The following is a 16,951-nucleotide window of genomic DNA, read 5'->3' on the forward strand; positions in this document are numbered from 1 at the left end:
GATTTTTTTTCCCTTTTTTTCCTTTCTTTCTCTTAGTAAAAAAAAGCGATTTTGCTAGCTAGACCAAAGGATGATCGTAGACTACAACGGCTCGCGCCGCTGGATCATGATGATAATGTTTATGTGATATGTATATGGCAGCGCCGTATACTATCCATGTGTGGGGTCGTATATTTAGGTGGTTTATGCATGTACTGTACAAGCATCCGTTTGGTGGAATTATTTCGGTTTTCTCTTCTCTATTTTCTCTTTTCAGGGCTATGTATATTATGTATTTTATTGTACTTCTATGTATCTATATCTGTGTAGATAGATAGTGGTGTCAACGCCACTGTCCGGTAGCGTAATTACATTAGTTAAGGCTAATGCTGACCCTGAACATGGTGGTCACATCGGTATTATTACGGTGTTGTCTGGGAAAATAATTACCACTCTGCCGTGGCTGCTGGCCCCACTTAACAATCCGGTCGCGCCCGAGGAATTTCCAAGCTCCAAAAGTTTCAACACAGCTCTCAGTCAAGCTGCCCAAAGCCAATTCACCTCCGCAACCAGCTCAATTCGGCCTGGGTCAGTGCATACAGAGTAGCGTGGGCCTGGGCGCGCGTCATGGTTTGACGCATGCTTGATCAAATTGGGCATTGGTACGTCGAGAAGGCGCAATTGCACCTGCAGTACAAACCGTGGGATTTGCTAATGTCGCAGCTTGCTTCGCTCTCCCTCCCCCGGATCGATCACACCATACCATCGCCATTGCCATACCACACCCACACCATGCCGCCGCCCCACCTCCACCCCAGGTCGCGAATGACCTCGTCGCTGTTCGCCACGACCGTCGTGGCGAGCTTCTTCGTCGTCGCCCTGCCGCATATATTACCCTGTCCCGCGCCGAGAAGGGCGTACGCGGATGGCGAGATGCCGCATGATTCGGCGGCGGCAGCGGCGGCAGGGTCTGCGAGGAGAAGGAGGAGGAGGAGGTTGGAGGGTGAGGAGGTGGTGGAAGATGCGATCGTGCAGTTTACCCCCGGCGAAGGGGACGGAACAGCGAAGGTCAGGGCCAAGGCGGCGTCGAAAAGAGAGTGCCCTGTGCCGAAGCCTGGCGGTGTGTTGGGAGAGTGGCTTGGGTTCAATGGCAGTGGGAGCGGGCGGGCGGATGGAGAAAAGAGGCCGGAGAGGTGACGGTGTTGAGGGACGCTCTCGCGTTGGGTGATCGGGGTTGGGAACGGGCGGACGAGCTGACTGTATGATTTACCTGGATATGTGGGCGGGCGGGAGGCGTCATGATACCAACACTACGGCTGCGGCTAGCGATTATCGAAAGGGATGGGCCATTAGATGGTGGTATGTACTCCAGGAATGCGGACACGAAAAGTATTCCCTACTCTGGAACGGTATCCAGCTCCCAACTGCAGAGAGCAACATCAGAGGGGTCTCATCACCGAGGGGGTCTCGGATCGTGCAAGTAACGACTTGCTACCTGATTCACAGGGATGCTTTAGAACTGAGCCGTTCCCTCCTCGCTCTCCTTACATTGAGGTGGTGTTTCTGTCGTGCCTTCTGGAAGCACGCCTCCCGGGCATTCCACCCTCCAGACTCGGTATTTTTGGCCCGGATGCGCCAGCCAAGTATGCTTTCCTTCACCGCGACCCATGGCTCGGATGCAGGCGATCCGGCACACGCAACCTTTGATATCCTCAGAAATGCTATTACTTTGGTGTTGCCAGCAGTTAGTGTGCTATCATTTCTCCATTCACTCCTGACTTGGCGGCAATAAGCCACTGACTTAGCCCATCAGCATATGCTCTTGCATGACATTAAGGCCAACGCTTGGCAGCGTCGAAACATCGAAACGGCAAGAATTGGAGGAAGGCCGCCTTAAGCATATTCATGTTTCCAAACCACTGATCACCGTCCGTTCGGCCAAGGACGGCTCGCTCTTCTCCACATCTTTGAAGGACTAGCTAGAACAACCTAACCACATGGGCGTTGCCCTCGGCTTAGTTGTATTATGGTGGGCGTTTTCCGTTCTGAGGGTAGTCGGACTGCTCGTACTCGATGTGTCTAATCCGCTCGAGGGCTCTCATACACTGCTCCTCCTCTTTCATCTGTTTTCTCCTGCTAGGGGAATGGGGCCTGAATGTGTTATCGCTTCCATTGGCTACTATCCAGACGCTCACTCCCTCCGTCTATTCGCACTCCCCCTCAATTACGAGTCTGAAATCAGTATGTGCACAGCTTAAGAGTATGTGAGTGACACGGATAGCGGTACGGCTGGTGTTTGCATTGCGCCACGGGATGGGATTCTTGCCATCCAAACCTGCCTTGGACCATTTTTTCCGCCCTCTCGGCATATCTCGTCGCCTGTTTCATCGGCGAGGCTATCATCCCATCCCATGCAGACGAGCCATAGCCGCGCCAAAGGCACATACACACACCGTTGGTTCTGGGTGGGGTAGCCAGATGGGAAATAGCATATCATCCTATTTTACCCTCCGAGGGAACTAAGTTGTTGGGAGTTCCCTCCTTCCTTTCTGAAGCCGGCCCTCTTCGTTTCTACCCTTCGTTTCGGTTTGCATGTATAGATCCTAGAGGTGAGTGATTCTTCATTCTACATTTGTGGTTGTTGCTGACCTGTTGAAGCTGTGCTCTCTTGATATTCCGTTTTTATCCTATTCTTTTAGTTTTATTTTTATTATTTGCGATCCAGACCTTTCTTTCCATTCAGAAACGAGACCGGCTTCTCATCATGAAGGCAACTTTTACGATCCTTCTCTCTGCCAGCCTGGCGTTGGCCCAGAGCGGCCTCAACAACTTCACCGACGCCAACAGCAGCGGTGTCGCCAACATTGGGCTTAATGCTGGGAGCGAATTCAACGTCGCAGACTTTGACATCAACGACCTGAACCTAGGCAATCTCGACATCGGCGGTCTTAACCTCGGCAGTGTTGACCTCGGAGACCAGGATGCCGTTGCTCAGGCGATTCTGGCCATGCTTGGGAACTTTTGCTTGGGCAACACACTAAATCTCAACAACATCCTGAGTTTCGGCTTCAACAACGATGTAGACCTCTTCTTCCAGCTCGCGCAGCTGCAGCAGTTGGAGCAGCTAGGGTTTTTGAACCTGGGCGGCATCCAATCGCTGTTCAATAAGGGGCGTATCCTGGGCGGGTTTAATCTGGGTGGGTATCTCCGCCGTTTCCTCTTTCGACGTGTGACTGACCCGGTATCCTTGTAGGCCTCTTCAAGCGGGAAATTGCCGAAGCCAGGAAGACCATGAAGCGGACCAAGCTGCGGCGCGGCTCCAAGATCAAGCGACAATGCCCCACACCCCAGGCCGCGGTGGGTGCGGAAGAGGAGGTCGCTTTCACCATTGCCACGGCGGACGTGGACACCGTTGCCACGTCAACGTCGCTGGCGGCTGCCGTAGAAGCCACGGCGGAGGCGGCTTTCACCATTGCCACGGCGGACGTAAACGCCGTTGCCGCGTCAACGGCGCTGGTGGCTGCCGCAGAAGCCACGGAGGAGGTGGCCTTCACCATTGCCACGGCGGAACCAAATGCCGCTGCTGCTGCCACCTCCGTTGCGTCTGCGCCTGCGGTAGCGTCAGTGGCCGCCTCGGCTTCCGTCGCTAACGCCGCAGCGACCTCAGCAGCTTCTGCTTCTGCTGCCACCGCGTCAGTGGACTCGGCCGCTGTCAGCGCTGTTCCCGCTGCGGTCGCGGCTTCTTCGGCCCCGGTAGCTGCTGAGACTTCGGCCGCCGCGGCTGCCACCGAAGAAGTGGATAACCTGTCAGACCTCACCCGCTAAAAAGGGAGCAAGGGTGCGTCTAGGGAAATCCAGCCTTGTTGGGCAGGGGACATTAGGACGGATCGGTCTCTACGGCTTCCGGCGACGTCCCGGGCAGAGGAATGGGCAGCGGGCCGGGAAACACGGCGCGGGACGGCATTGGCAACCGGGTTGTTGTCAGGATGCCCTGTCCAGCTGTGGACGTTTGGGTCTCGGATCTCATCGCGGTTGCCAAGTGCTGGTGCCGCTGTTCCGTTTTCTATTTTCTCGCACTTACAGACCTGGCTTGCTTCTCGTGTGCTATCTTGTTGTTACTGTTGCTAGATGCGGCGGAACATGGGATAAATCCGTAACTGAGTGTGAGGTGCTAAATTTGGCGTCGATAGAGTAGTAATGACAAGCTGTAACTGAACACCGCCTTTGGATGACAAGCAAGTGAGCGTCTCCGAAAGCTGAGTCCATTCGAGTGCCACGGCATGCTCGCGATAACTGGACTGTGGTTGGCTGTCACAAGAGAGCACACAGACGGTCATCTGAAAGTCACAATCCGAAGTCACAGTCCGAATGTGCTCACGATAACCTCCTGGCTCCGGAAGCTGCGGGGTTCCGGCTGCCAAGCAACGCCAGTCAGGCGAGTACAGGTCGAACTGCCTTTAGGCGCAATACAAAACCCGCTCGATATGGTAATGCTATGGAGCGAAGTGCTTCACATTTGAGCTTCTGCGACATGTTGGGTGTGGGCATCACACTTCTGCATGAGCGCTCGGGCCCATGTTACAGTTGCACGGCGCCAGCCATTGGGGGGGTCCAATCACAAACGGCTCATTCGTCTTGGCTCGTCTTGTGCCGTCGGCACGGTCCTCCAGTCTCCTGGAACCCCTGCGAGGCGACGTCCGGGGTTTTCAGCCTCTTCCAACCCCAACCCCATGCCCGGCCCATTTAGCCAGCCATCCTGGACTTGGGACGTCGGGCCATTTGGGGCTTTGAAACGGGGTTGCAGTTGGCTTTGCCATCTCTGATTCGGTTCGGCAATCGGATGGCAGAACTAAGCTTAACCCAGGGCCTGATGACGTCCCCCCCCACTGCCAGCCCTGCCATGGCTGGGTGAACAGTGCTCGTCTCGGGCAGATGAACGGTAGCCAAAAGTTCGTTGGCTGCGTCTTTCTGCTGCCGGAGTGAAAGGTGCAGACAGGTCAGGCCCTCATTCTCCCGGCTGAGTCCCTGCTGCCTGCGGATTCTCTAACGCTCACGCTCCTTCTATAATGCTCCGGTGGCGCTTTCGAACACTGTGGAACATCGTTGTGGTGGGAAGTACTCTACCGCTTATCCGAGCTCCTGCGTGGTCTTTGTTTCCGTTTCCCTGTTCCTGCCTGTCCGTGATGAACTGCAGGGCGTCGTCACCACAGGCTTCGCGAGTTTGGCGCCCAATTTCCTCCGGACGCTTTGCTCTCTCGAAACACTCGAAACGGGTTGTTCATCCTCGGCGTCGATCAGGGAGACAGCATTCGAGTTCTGGCTCAGCCGACATTGTAGGCTGGTCCGCCTGTGGCCACTTGGACATCAGACGGTACTTTGAATTCTCTGCAGAAACGGCTCGGACAGCGGTATCCTGTCTCCCTGGACAATTCCCACCCCTTCTTCTCGCCACTGATCAACCAGCCAGCGTTGCAAGAGTCGGCATGCCCGCCTGCATGTGCTAAGCTTGGATCATCCCTAATTCCTGACCATCATGTTTCTCTTGGCACCAGCCCTCAGAAATGGGTTCGGCCGTTGAGCCTTCCGTGCATGACGTCGCAGCAGGTCTCGAGTGCTTCTCGACCACCCTCCCTTCTCTGCAGGGCACATCCCCCCCTCGGCGATTTTCTCTGCCCTCTTGGCGCCATCCTGGTCGCCTCGATGGTCTAGGCACTCGGCGCTCTCGTCCCGCCACCTGCAACTGTTGGCCCATGCCGGCAGATCCTGGCCTCCCTGCCCTTGGCGTTTTACCCGTCTTGCCTCCGTCCAGTGATGCCTGACGCTTGACACCTGACACGCACCGGATGACTGTTCGCCTCCCTTCCGAATATACGGCGTCTCCTTGAAATCCTTGGCGCGCGGCTCCGGCTCGTGTCATGCCATGGATCGTCTGCGGTGCTTGACCGTTGCTGCTTAGATATAAGGTGACTCGCCCTCCTGTTGTTCTCGCCCTTTGTTTCCTCATTCCACATCTCAAGCTTTCCAAGGCCCGGTCCACCATCTTCTTCAGTCATTCATTCTTCAGAGGTCAGTCCCGCCGCTCTGGTCGAGAGGGAAACAAACAAATAGACAGGATCCCCAAGGCTGACATGACATCTCACAGCTGTGCTCGCTGTTCGCTTCCGCTCCTTCAGTTTACTGAACATCTTTGAGGTAAGCGAGAAGTGAGCCGATCGGCCCAAGACGCATGGCTAACAGGGCAGCAGCTGTGCTCTTAACCCTAATCCTTTAATCTCTGTTTACGCAAAGCCGTTTTCCCTCTCTCTCCACAACCAACCAGCAAAATGAAGCCTGTTACTCTTCTCGTCTCTGCCCTGGCCACCCTGGCTGCCGCTGCCCCGACTGCCACCACCGACGTCGACAAGCGTTCCTTTGCCTTTGACATCAACGCTTTGAACGGCCTCAAGAGCTTCAACCAGGTCAACCTGAACTACCTGCTCAACATCAACTCGTTGCAACTCGGGCTCCTGGGCAACCTGGCCGACGTCAACAACTTCAATGTCCTGCAGTTCCAGAACCTCTTCCAGGCCCAGGCTTTTGACGTTCAGGCTCTGCTCCAGCTGCAGTCGCTGCACACCCTCCTCCAATTCCACCAGCTCGGTGTCCTCAGCGGCTTCGACCTCGCCGGCCTCCAGCTGCAGCACCTCAACCTCGGCCTCATCAACAACGTTGGTCTGCTCGACCTCCAGCAGTTCATCTCCCCCAATGTAGTGGGCCAGGTCCAGACGGTAGCATCCCAACGTGAGTGAATTTCTTGGTTCTTTTTTTTTTCTTTTCTTGTTTCCTCCCCTCTTTAGGCCCAGACACCTCTATATCCGCTTTTCTCTCGGCAAAAAACGTGTGTATTCACACGAGACCCCAGCCTCGCTCTCCTTTGATCCCAACCTCGTTGCCTCGGACCCCGGTGTCGACACGTCGAACAACGTCGCTAGCTCTGGCGGCGATACTTCGAACGTTGTCACCGCGGCCGAGCAGGAGGCTCAGGAGGGGCGTAGCTCTCTCAACTAGGGCGCCCTCCTTCAAAACGATGCTCGCCAAAAGAAAAACAAAACACATTCGCCTGCTGCTTCGCTTCGTCCAAGACCGGAAAACAAAAAGAAAATCCACTTCGAAACTGATCGGATGGCTAATACTGGTTTCTTTCTCTTGTTCAAGTCACCTTCAAGGAGTAGTTGAAAAAAAGAAGATGGCACACCCAACCCGTCACTTCACCAACCACCAACCACAACCAACCACGGCACTTTCGCCGCTACTCCTTTCTTTTCCTCGATGAAAGAGCGGACAGCGATAGCGTCGACATGACATGAGGCAAGATAATCTGTGGGAATTGGACGATGGGGCGGGGGACAAGAGCTAATAAGGGCTGTTCTCTTTTTCTTTTTCCTTCTCTCGTTTGCGGGGGCATCAAAGCCTAATCTACACATTGTCTGCCGGGTCCTGAGAAAAATTTCGCGCGGCATCTTGTGCTAAAGCACCTGGCAAAGGGTGGAAGGGAAGCGAGTTGGCGGGAAAGCTAGAGATATGTTTACGCTTTAACCATCTTATCTCTGTTTTCCCACCTGCCGTACCCACTGGCTCTTGTCTGGTTCTTCTTCTCTTATTTTCCTACTCGGTGGTTCCTTTGGTTTGTTTCTCTTAGTTAGTTCTAGTATGTCTGTTTTTGTCTTTGCAGCAGCGGGTGTTGGCGGGTAGTGTAGACGAGATTTATTTCTTTGATATCTTGCTCTATTTTGCTTGGATGGAAGAGTAGGGTAGAATGCGCTGAACTGAAGGAGGGAGTGGGCAGGACCGGGATGAGAGAGATGTTGGACAATCAACCGGATTGGTTTTCCTAGGATATACCTGCTATTGATTGACACGATGAATTTGATGAGTGTTTGGTCTCTTTTTTTCCTTGTAGTAATTCCGAGCCTTATCACTTCCGAGTGTCTGAGCTATTGTGGATGACGACCTTTCACTAAAACCAGAATTGGCGAGCGGTTGGGAAGTGAGAAGTACGCCTGTGTTCCCGCTGCCGCTCCCGCTCCCGCTCCCGCTCCAATTTACTGAGTAAGGGGGAGGTATGATTGCTGGAGAGCGTGCGAATGAGTGAGTGAAGGTGTGTGACATAGCGCGGCATGATAGGCCTGGCATGAACGCAGGAGGTGGGATTGTGTCAGGAGGAGCGCACTGCCGGCTTGATAGCTTGCCGGATGCCGAGATGTTCCCGCAGACGTTGGGTGTCGGATCGGCGCGGCGTGGGGTAGCGCTGGCTCGGTACTTGACGGGTAATGTAGACCAAATTAAGGTACGGAGAGGTACGTATCTACTTGGTAGTATCGTGGCATAGAAGAATAAAAATACAAGAACATAGGCGTGAGCCACTGGATTGCGAAACGCAAATCACCTGGAGTGGCTGTTGGCATGGCATTGTCTGAGTCGACCGCGTCGAGTTCGCTGTTCGGAAAGTTGGGGCAAGTCACGCCATGTTTCCATAGCGTGATGCTGGGGGGTTGTTTTAACTACGATTGTGGGACTTGGCTCTGTGCGAGTGTTTCGCTGAGATGCTTTACATGGGATACGGCACTTGTGTATACAGTAGATAGGAGATGGGTGAGACACAATTAGCGCCAGGGAAGCGGATAAGGGTTAGGGTTATATAAAGCTGTTGCCGTCAGGGACATGGGAGTCTAGGCACAGAATCATTTTATGCCGCTGTACGGCGATACTTCGATTTTGACAGGGGAAAGTAATTAATTCCGACGAAAGACATTCGGCCGCCAGCCTGTATTTGTTCTTTCCGCCGGGTGCCCTCAAGATGCTTTTCTCCGACTCAAAGGAAAGCCTGCCACCGACTTTTGTGGATCCCTCTTGTGGGGACCGTCAGGTCGCGGTCGCCAAACAAACCTCAATCGGCCCCGGGCTGCATACCAAGCTTTAGCTATGAGCCTCAATGGGACAACAGCACGAGTTGCCCAGCCCACTCCCACGGGATTGGCGCTCGCTCTCGAGTGGCGCTTCGGGGCCGCAGCGGAACAAAGTAACGGCACAAGTTGACGGTCCCGGGTCTTCCAGCCCCGCCGGGTCGGCACCCACCAATTACGCTATGGCTATGCGGCCGCAAGGTGGAGGACCGCGTTCCAAGAAAGAGCCGGGAGTTGGAAGCATGCACCCCACGAGAAACGTTGATGAACCACCCAACAAAGCTGCAAGCAATTACGAGCCGCGGTGAAAGACCTTCGGCTCCGACCCAAGCGTGTCTGCCGGCTAACCACAATCACATCCCGGGTTTGGCCATCTCTGTGTTCGACCTAAGCATCTGCCGTACTGCTCCGTACGTACACATAGTGTAGCCATGGGGAACTGAGACGCCACCCTCGTAGTGAATCGGTTCGGCCCGATAGTTTACGGAGCACCGTCGAGGCGGAATGCGGGAAAGTTATCATCGTGAGCTGTCAGCTGCGGACTGTGGTCAATCGGATCTGCGAGTTGCAGATCAAGCTTCAGCGGGCCCAAGTGACGCATGCATGTTCATTTGCGTCTTGGCGGGGCCGGACCTAGCGGCCAGGACGGAGAAAATACGAACAAAAGCTACCTAAGCTGGCCAGCAGCAAAAAAAGTGGCATCATCTTGTCATCGACGGATCTTGTACATATTGACAGCGCTTCAGACCAAGCGGGGATAGATGCCCTAGCCAGGTCTGAGAAAAACGCGGTCAGGGGCGCTAACATTAGTTAGCGTGAGCTGCAATCGGCAAAGGGACTCGCAGCTAACCTTGCCCTAGCTGACATGTGGCGCGAGCCACTTTCACTGCCCACCCAGACTCCGCAATGACTTCCCCCTAAAGACAGACCGCTGTTCTGCTCGCTCGCTGGTGCCTCCGAAGCGCCGAAGAGTGGATGGATTTGATTGAAAGCTGTCTGCAGCCGACCGGCAGACAAACTATACCAAAGATTGTGTTGTCTTTGAGGGAAAATCCCCCCACCTTTGCCGTTTCCAGACTCAGCTTCCATGTAAACCAAGTACCTGGATTCCATCCGTTTCGCACTCCGTACTGTGCAGATCCGCTACATGTTCGGCGCAGCAGAGTGACGGAAACACTATGTAGGTCGTGCTTTTCATCCAGATTGCGCAGTCGTCAGCACTGAACTTTAGCCAACGCTCGCATGCCGCTGCCGCAGTCGGTAATGTCGCCTCTGCATCTAATTCGTGAGAGCTGATCTCTGCGCAATTCAAACTGGCCTGTCTCGGTGCGGCCTGTGCGGTCCCCGCCGGACGCGCAGGATTTCCCTGTCCAAGGCCAGACAAGGCCGGTCGCCGGCCAACGATGAGGTTCCCACCTCACCTGCTGGAGGCCCAGAGAGGCTGCTGTGGCTGCGCCAACGCCCCGGACCACCGAGCTGGCAGGGAATCCCCGCAGCCGCGTTCGTGCTGTCGTTTTGTCGTTTGGGGGGCTGCATTGCGAGCTGGTTCCGGCCACGATGATCGCGTGCCTGCCATATTGTTATATAATGGCACGACTCACTCGTGCCGTCTCCGTCTCGTTTTCCTTCAACGTGGACATCCTCATTCCACCTTGCTGTCCGGTTCCGCATACCAGAACGGAGCCATTGGTGCTAGCATCGGCCAAGTCAATCCGAAAAGCAGAACTATCGACACCGCAAATCCATCTGATCGTGAGCCGCTTGGCGTCCTCTGGTCCACAGAATTCGAGCCTCTGCCGAGCCACCGCCGAGCCTCTCAGAGACCCCCACCCTTTGTCCTCGCACTTATTATGAAGGAGCATAACCTTTGAGTGAACTATTGCTTTTTTGTTTTCCTTCCTCGCTCATTAGAAGCAAAAAGCGTTCGCCGCCTTCCCGCGACCGTCTCCTCAGGAGCCTTGTCTGCTTCAGCCCGGGTCTGCGTGCTACTCGAGACCTCGTGTTCGGCCGTCCCCTGGTCCGGACCCGTTTTATCTCACCCCGGAATCACACCGAACTGTTCGCGGGGGGACTGCGGACTTGGTTGGAATTTATCTGGTCAACCGATCCTTCTCAGGGAGAGCCCCCGACCTCTGTTCTGCCGATATGAGCAGCTTGCCAACCTACTCCTCTGAATTGTTGCTTGTTGGACGCACTGGCAACCGACGGCCCTGGATCCCCACCCCCTGAGCGAACCCACAACGGCGACGACCGAAGCGAACACGACGACGACGACCAAATCCGCAACAATGGCAGCAACACACTCTCCAGAGTACTCGGACGACGAGTTTGACTACGACGAGGAATACTTTTCTCGCACTTACCAACCGCTCTCAAACCTCCCCACCCCTCCACCCTCATCACGCGACTCGTTGGCCACTCAGAGCCCCAGATCCCTCCTGGAAGACGGAGGGCTCCTTGACTCGGTCCTGCTAGGTTCGTCGGAAGCTGCCTGCTTTGGAGTCTATCAGTTTCTCTAACAAGCACTCCCGTGATAGGCCCGGCAGTCCATTTGGTCAATCTCGTCCCTCCGGCGGCGTCGCTAGCCGTACCATCGGTTCCACTCGTCCACGAGATGCTCGTCCGCTCCGATCTGCCGCTGGATGCCATTGCCCTTGCCGTGTGCATTCTGGACTCGCTCAATTCCAAGTTCTCATTGAACTGGCGGCTGCTCTGTCCGTTGGCGCAGCGCGAGGCCCCCAGTGAGCTCACGAAGCGTCACACGCTCCCGGCCAGCCCGGTGGCCGCTGCCCAGCTCAATATCGACGCGGTCAACCCCGAGATTATCGTGCTCGCAGCACTCATGATTTCGGCCAAGTTCCTGGAGGATTGCCAAGAACCCACGCAGTACTACCGCTCGGCATGGGGGAAGAACATGTGGACGTGCGACCAAATCAACGTCACGGAAAGGTGCATCATGGAGAGCTTGGGCTACCGGATTCTGCCGCTGTGGGATGCTGGGCTCATTGCCGATGCGCTCAGCGATATGCAGCGCGCCGGAAGGCAGGCAGCACTTCCGCCCCAACCCAGGACTGGGGAATCGCACAAGCGCTCCGTGAGCTCGGCCGATGCCTTATCGGGTCCAGCCCTCCCGCTGACGCCGGCGGAAACGCCAGTGTTAGAGAGTGGTCCTGCTGCTTGTCCCGTACGGGAAGACACCAGAGCAGTGTTCAGCGGTGATGGATCCACCTCGGTTGCTTGTTCGGTGCTTCACTTGCCTCCACGAGCGAAGAGAAAGGTGTCCCCCGCGGCCGGCTGAGAGAGCTGGCACGTTGCTGGGTTGTGTTGAGCGGATGATATCGCTTCGTTTGGTGCTCGTGTGCTTTTATTGATCACCAACACATCGTCATTAATTGCTGGTTTTTGCATACATCACACCAAAGGTATTTATTTGCATCGCGGACGATGGAGCGGAACGGATATGGACACGGGGCCTGGCATGCATTTCTTTACTACGGCGCGTTGGGCGTTCTCACATTAATTATACCACGGAAGGTCAGCGGGTTGTCGAGCTCATAGCAGTTGATAACCTAACTAGTTTGCCTACCTAGTTATTGATGCATAATGCCACGTCGGATTCTTTTCCGTCGTCAATAAATAATTAAGTAGCCGCTCTTATGTGATTGCCAGGCCCTGCAGAGATAGGCTATCAGGTCTCAGCACTACGTATGGACGGCCAAACCTGAATACATCATCGTGATGCCCCCAATGGTGGTTTGTGCGCAAGAGCAAGCAAGCGGTCAGCCGTGCACGGGCCATACGCCTTAGTAGGGCATTGATAAGGAACTCGATGCGCGGTCGGCGCGGTGTCGAGCTTGGGGCCATGCAACAAAATCGTCTTGCTACATCCTTTTCCATGGCCACTTTTCGTTGACTTTTATTCTTCTTTTGCGAATATCAGCCCGTTGGCGTAACTGGGAATTGCCCATATACACACGATGAGAGTTAGTTGATTGGCCAACAGCTTTATTCTTATTGGGCTTTCAACCTCAGCCGACTTGGGCCGTCCCTACCGCCCTTACCACCCCACTTGCCAAACATGAGCGACCTCGACAGGTGAGTCTCGCGCGCCATCGGCACCGAGATTTGAGATATTGGGTACCGATGCTAACACCTGTGCGCCAGGGCGATCGCCCAACTACGAGCATGCCGGCCCATCCCCGAAGCCGAAGTCCGCCAACTCTGCCACAAAGCGAGGGAGCTGCTCATTGAGGAGGGAAATGTCGTCACAGTCAACGCGCCGGTAACGGTATGTGCTCGCTCTCCGGGCGGCCGAGCGTAGTTCTCTGATCCGATTGCACGCCACAGATATGCGGAGATATCCATGGCCAGTTCCATGACTTGATGGAGCTGTTCCGCGTCGGCGGCGACGTCCCCGACACGAACTACCTCTTCATGGGTGCGTGAGCGAGCGTCCACCTCCCCTTCCCGGGAACCAGACGCCCGTTGGCTAACACGGCGTTCCCGCTCCACAGGCGACTTCGTTGACCGCGGCTTCTACTCGCTCGAATCCTTCCTCCTCCTCCTCTGCCTGAAGGTGCGGTATCCGGACCGCATGACGCTCATTCGCGGCAACCACGAGTCGCGCCAGATCACCACCGTCTACGGCTTCTACGATGAGTGTCTGCGCAAGTACGGCAGCGCCAACGTGTGGCGCTACTGCTGCGATGTTTTTGACTACCTCGCGTTGGGAGCCATCGTCCTCGGCGCCTCCAACACGATGCCGGCGACCAGCGGCCAGCCCATGTCATCGCCTTCCGGGGACGAGGTCGAGATTGAGGTGCTTAATGCCCATAGGGAGGTCATATCACAGTTTCTGAGGCAGAAGGAGAATAAGGCCGCCAAGAGCGCCAATCCTAACGGGGGAATGAGCAACGGGGTGGCCGGGGACAGCGCCGGCAGCGGCAGCGGCAGCGGTAGTGAACCGGCATCAGCCCCAGCAAACACCGGCCCGCCGGGGTCAGGAGCGTCGGGATCAAGCGGCGGGTCGGTCGGCAACCCCGCGGGCGCCGTCCTGTGCGTGCACGGGGGTCTGAGCCCCCTGATCGACATGGTGGATAAGATCCGCCTGCTCGACCGCAAACAGGAGGTGCCCCACGAGGGAGCCATGTGCGACCTGCTATGGTCGGATCCGGACGAGATTGACGGCTGGGGTCTGTCGCCACGCGGCGCGGGGTTCCTGTTTGGCGCCGACATCGTCAAGGTGTTTAACCATCGCAACGACCTCAGCTTGATCGCGCGCGCGCACCAGCTCGTCATGGAAGGATTCAAGGAGATGTTTGATGCCAGCATCGTCACGGTGTGGTCGGCGCCCAACTACTGTTACCGCTGCGGCAACGTGGCGGCGCTGCTCGAGCTGTCGGAGGACGAATCGGGGCTGGGCGTGTTGGCGCGCAGCAACGGGGAGGTGAACCGGAGCGACGGAGGGGCCGCGCCGCGCGGCGTGCTGATGGAGAACGATCTGATGGGCGGTAGGAGCGGGCCGGCTAGGAGGTACCGCGTCTTCCAGGCGGCGCCGCAGGACTCGAGGGGGATGCCGGCCAAGAAGCCGGTGGCTGACTACTTTTTGTGATGTCGGGGACACTCCATCATGACGACGACGAGCAACGACAAAGAGCCGACGCTTGGCTTGGTTAGTTTAAGCGATGACGGTGAAGACCCGGCCGGCTACGCCAGGACGCGACAGGACAGGACAGGGACTGAGAGGAAGGAACCATTGTTTGTATGCACTGTACCATACCATACCTTAACCATGACTAGGTCAACCCGCAAACCGCCATTCCCTCCCCTCTGTCCCTATCCTCCCCTAACTGTCCCAACCCTGCATCCGCGTATCCATCTCCTGCTCCACCCGGCTCCTCCAAAACCCCCAATACCCCCTATCCACCCCAAACGCAGCATGCCGCTCCATCAGCGCTACCGCCCGCCTCACCTTCCCGAGCTCGATATCTCCCAGGGGCTCCAGCTTCGCCTCTAGCTCGTCCGGCTCCCACCCTTGCTCCTCCAGGAACCGGACCACCCGGAAGGCGAGATCGTACACGGCCCGCAGCAGCCGGCCCGCCTGCCCGCCCCGCAGCACCGCCCCGGCCACTGGCGCAACCGTCGACGCGTCCCCCTCGGCCTGGTAGCTGCTCACCACGCGCCCGTCGACGCTGATAGTCACGGTCGACGTGCTCCGCCCCGCCGTCGGCGAGATGGCGCCGTGCGATCGGTAGCTGTACTCGCGCGGCGCCTGCTCGTCGTGGTCGTGGCCGCTGCGCCGCCGCCGCCGCTGCTGCTGTAGGTAGGCGAGGCTGGGTGGTGGCTGGATGGACCAGGCTGGGGGCTCCGTCATCTGTAGTAGTTGTTGCTGTTGCTGCTGTTGTTGTGGGTCTGTGGTAGCGGTGGTGGTATCCCCTGGGAGGGACAAGGTGGGGAGGGCGGGGAGGTGATGTTTAAGGGCGTGGGCGCGGATGGCGATGTTGCGGAGGTGGAGGAGGAGGGTGAAGGCTTTGACGAAGATGGCGGTCTGGGAGGGACCTGCTGCCGGGGGGTTGGCGCGACGTCGGGAATGGTCGGAGGGGGTGGCGGTCTTGAGGAGGGCGCGGACGTGGTGTTTGGCGGCGATGGTTGCTGTGTAAAGGGCGCGGAGGGGCTTGTCGACAACGTCGCCGCGGCGGAGGCGGATGGGGCCGGCGTGGGATTGGAGGAAGGGGCTGTTGAAGAAATCGTGCGGGAATGGATTGTTCATGAGGTGGCGGGAAAGGAAATCGTTAGAGCTGTGGCGGGAGCCGTGGCGGAAGAAGTCGTTGGGACGATAGAAATAGGACATTATGTCTACTGTATGACGGTTGGCGTGTTGGTGTTTCGAGTCTGGACGAGCCGGGATTTGACGCAGTTAACAGGTTCAGGTGTGCTGGACTGTTCGGTTATGACTCGCAATGGCGGCACAATGTCGAGATTAAACCAGCAAGTCTCCTTTGTCTGGCATTTCGTTAGGGTTTGACGGCAACCGCTCAAAGAACCATGACGGATCCGGAGATTGCAATTCGGACAGCCAGTGCGCCAAATCCGGCGGATTCAGGGAGCATTGTTTTACTGACAGCCGTCCATTCCCATTTCCAAGCTATCAAGTCATGGCCCCAGATACGGTGAGCTGTTGGATGGCGTTGCCGACGGTTTTATCGTCGACCTGGCAATCTGTCCCAGGCGCACATCCCAGAGAGGTCCGCACCTCGTGAGGGTTAACGCCAGTCACCATTGATATACTTAGTTGGCAGTCAGCAGACACTCGATTGATGATTATATCCCGCTCAGAATGACCACTTACAAATCGGTTGCCGCGAAGCAGTTGTTTTCTTCAACATCCGGAGCACAGGACATTGGCGATTCATGAGGAGAAGCAATGCAGCCGGAATCTGGTGTTCGGTTCTCTGATGATTGGCTCGGGGATGAAGATTTTGGATTCATTGCGGCCGTATCATGCCGGATCGGTGTGGCTGCATTGAAAGCTGTTGGCGACTTTCGAGATCCCAGGAGTTTCTCTAATCTCTGGACGGCATTTCCAGACATGCTGCTCAGACAATGTAACCTACCGGTCTTGTCTCTGGGCGACGTGGCCACCCCGGAGACCAAGTATGCTTCTATACTGCTGTCACTGACTCCATAATGCCCCAGGAGACCACGCAGTTTCCGGTTTTCCTCTGCGACCTTGCGAGCTGCTACTTGGATCTCGACCGAGCCTTGGACACCGTTCAGCTCGGCCTGTCTCATTCGTTGCTCAAGTTCTTGGAGATACTCCCTCTTCCTTGCGCGAGAACGTCGCTGGTTATCTCGAATCTGGTTGCGACTTTTTATGTCTTGGCCGGGAGCCAATGATTGCTGGCGATGAACGGGGCGAGAGGAGTAAGGAGGACCGGCAGAGGAAAACATGGCGGTCAATAGGTCTAAGAGTGTTCAGAGTTGCAAGTGGTGTATTAAAATTCGGCAAGGGCCCGGAAGTATCCATAGCG

General features: G+C 56.4%; 6 protein-coding genes across 6 annotated transcripts; 5 read left to right on the plus strand and 1 right to left on the minus strand.

The window, feature by feature from the left end:
• Positions 1 to 771: 771 nt before the first annotated feature.
• Positions 772 to 1,176, plus strand: MFIFM68171_09111 (uncharacterized protein; the record flags this gene model as incomplete). Its single annotated transcript, XM_071064530.1, has 1 exon — positions 772 to 1,176. The coding sequence occupies one exon, from the start codon at positions 772 to 774 to the stop codon at positions 1,174 to 1,176; it is 405 nt and encodes a 134-aa protein (XP_070920631.1).
• Positions 1,177 to 2,743: 1,567 nt separating this feature from the next.
• Positions 2,744 to 3,804, plus strand: MFIFM68171_09112 (uncharacterized protein; the record flags this gene model as incomplete). Its single annotated transcript, XM_071064531.1, has 2 exons — positions 2,744 to 3,176; positions 3,233 to 3,804. The coding sequence occupies 2 exons, from the start codon at positions 2,744 to 2,746 to the stop codon at positions 3,802 to 3,804; spliced, it is 1,005 nt and encodes a 334-aa protein (XP_070920632.1).
• A 2,498-nt stretch (positions 3,805 to 6,302) lies between these two features.
• On the plus strand, positions 6,303 to 7,026 carry MFIFM68171_09113 (FAS1 domain-containing protein; the record flags this gene model as incomplete). Its single annotated transcript, XM_071064532.1, has 2 exons — positions 6,303 to 6,759; positions 6,881 to 7,026. The coding sequence occupies 2 exons, from the start codon at positions 6,303 to 6,305 to the stop codon at positions 7,024 to 7,026; spliced, it is 603 nt and encodes a 200-aa protein (XP_070920633.1).
• A 4,183-nt stretch (positions 7,027 to 11,209) lies between these two features.
• MFIFM68171_09114 (Cyclin N-terminal domain-containing protein) lies at positions 11,210 to 12,219 on the plus strand (the record flags this gene model as incomplete). Its single annotated transcript, XM_071064533.1, has 2 exons — positions 11,210 to 11,396; positions 11,459 to 12,219. The coding sequence occupies 2 exons, from the start codon at positions 11,210 to 11,212 to the stop codon at positions 12,217 to 12,219; spliced, it is 948 nt and encodes a 315-aa protein (XP_070920634.1).
• A 780-nt stretch (positions 12,220 to 12,999) lies between these two features.
• PPH3 (phosphoprotein phosphatase PP4 catalytic subunit) lies at positions 13,000 to 14,532 on the plus strand (the record flags this gene model as incomplete). The annotated part of the gene is made up of 4 exons (XM_071064534.1): positions 13,000 to 13,016; positions 13,086 to 13,209; positions 13,269 to 13,359; positions 13,436 to 14,532. 4 exons carry the CDS (start codon positions 13,000 to 13,002, stop codon positions 14,530 to 14,532), a joined length of 1,329 nt encoding a protein of 442 aa, XP_070920635.1.
• Positions 14,533 to 14,766: 234 nt separating this feature from the next.
• MFIFM68171_09116 (uncharacterized protein) lies at positions 14,767 to 15,771 on the minus strand (the record flags this gene model as incomplete). Its single annotated transcript, XM_071064535.1, has 1 exon — positions 14,767 to 15,771. The coding sequence occupies one exon, from the start codon at positions 15,769 to 15,771 to the stop codon at positions 14,767 to 14,769; it is 1,005 nt and encodes a 334-aa protein (XP_070920636.1).
• Positions 15,772 to 16,951: the final 1,180 nt, after the last annotated feature.

This window comes from Madurella fahalii, assembly GCF_045866475.1.
Source record: "Madurella fahalii IFM 68171 DNA, scaffold_5, whole genome shotgun sequence".
Lineage (NCBI taxonomy): Eukaryota > Fungi > Ascomycota > Sordariomycetes > Sordariales > Madurella > Madurella fahalii.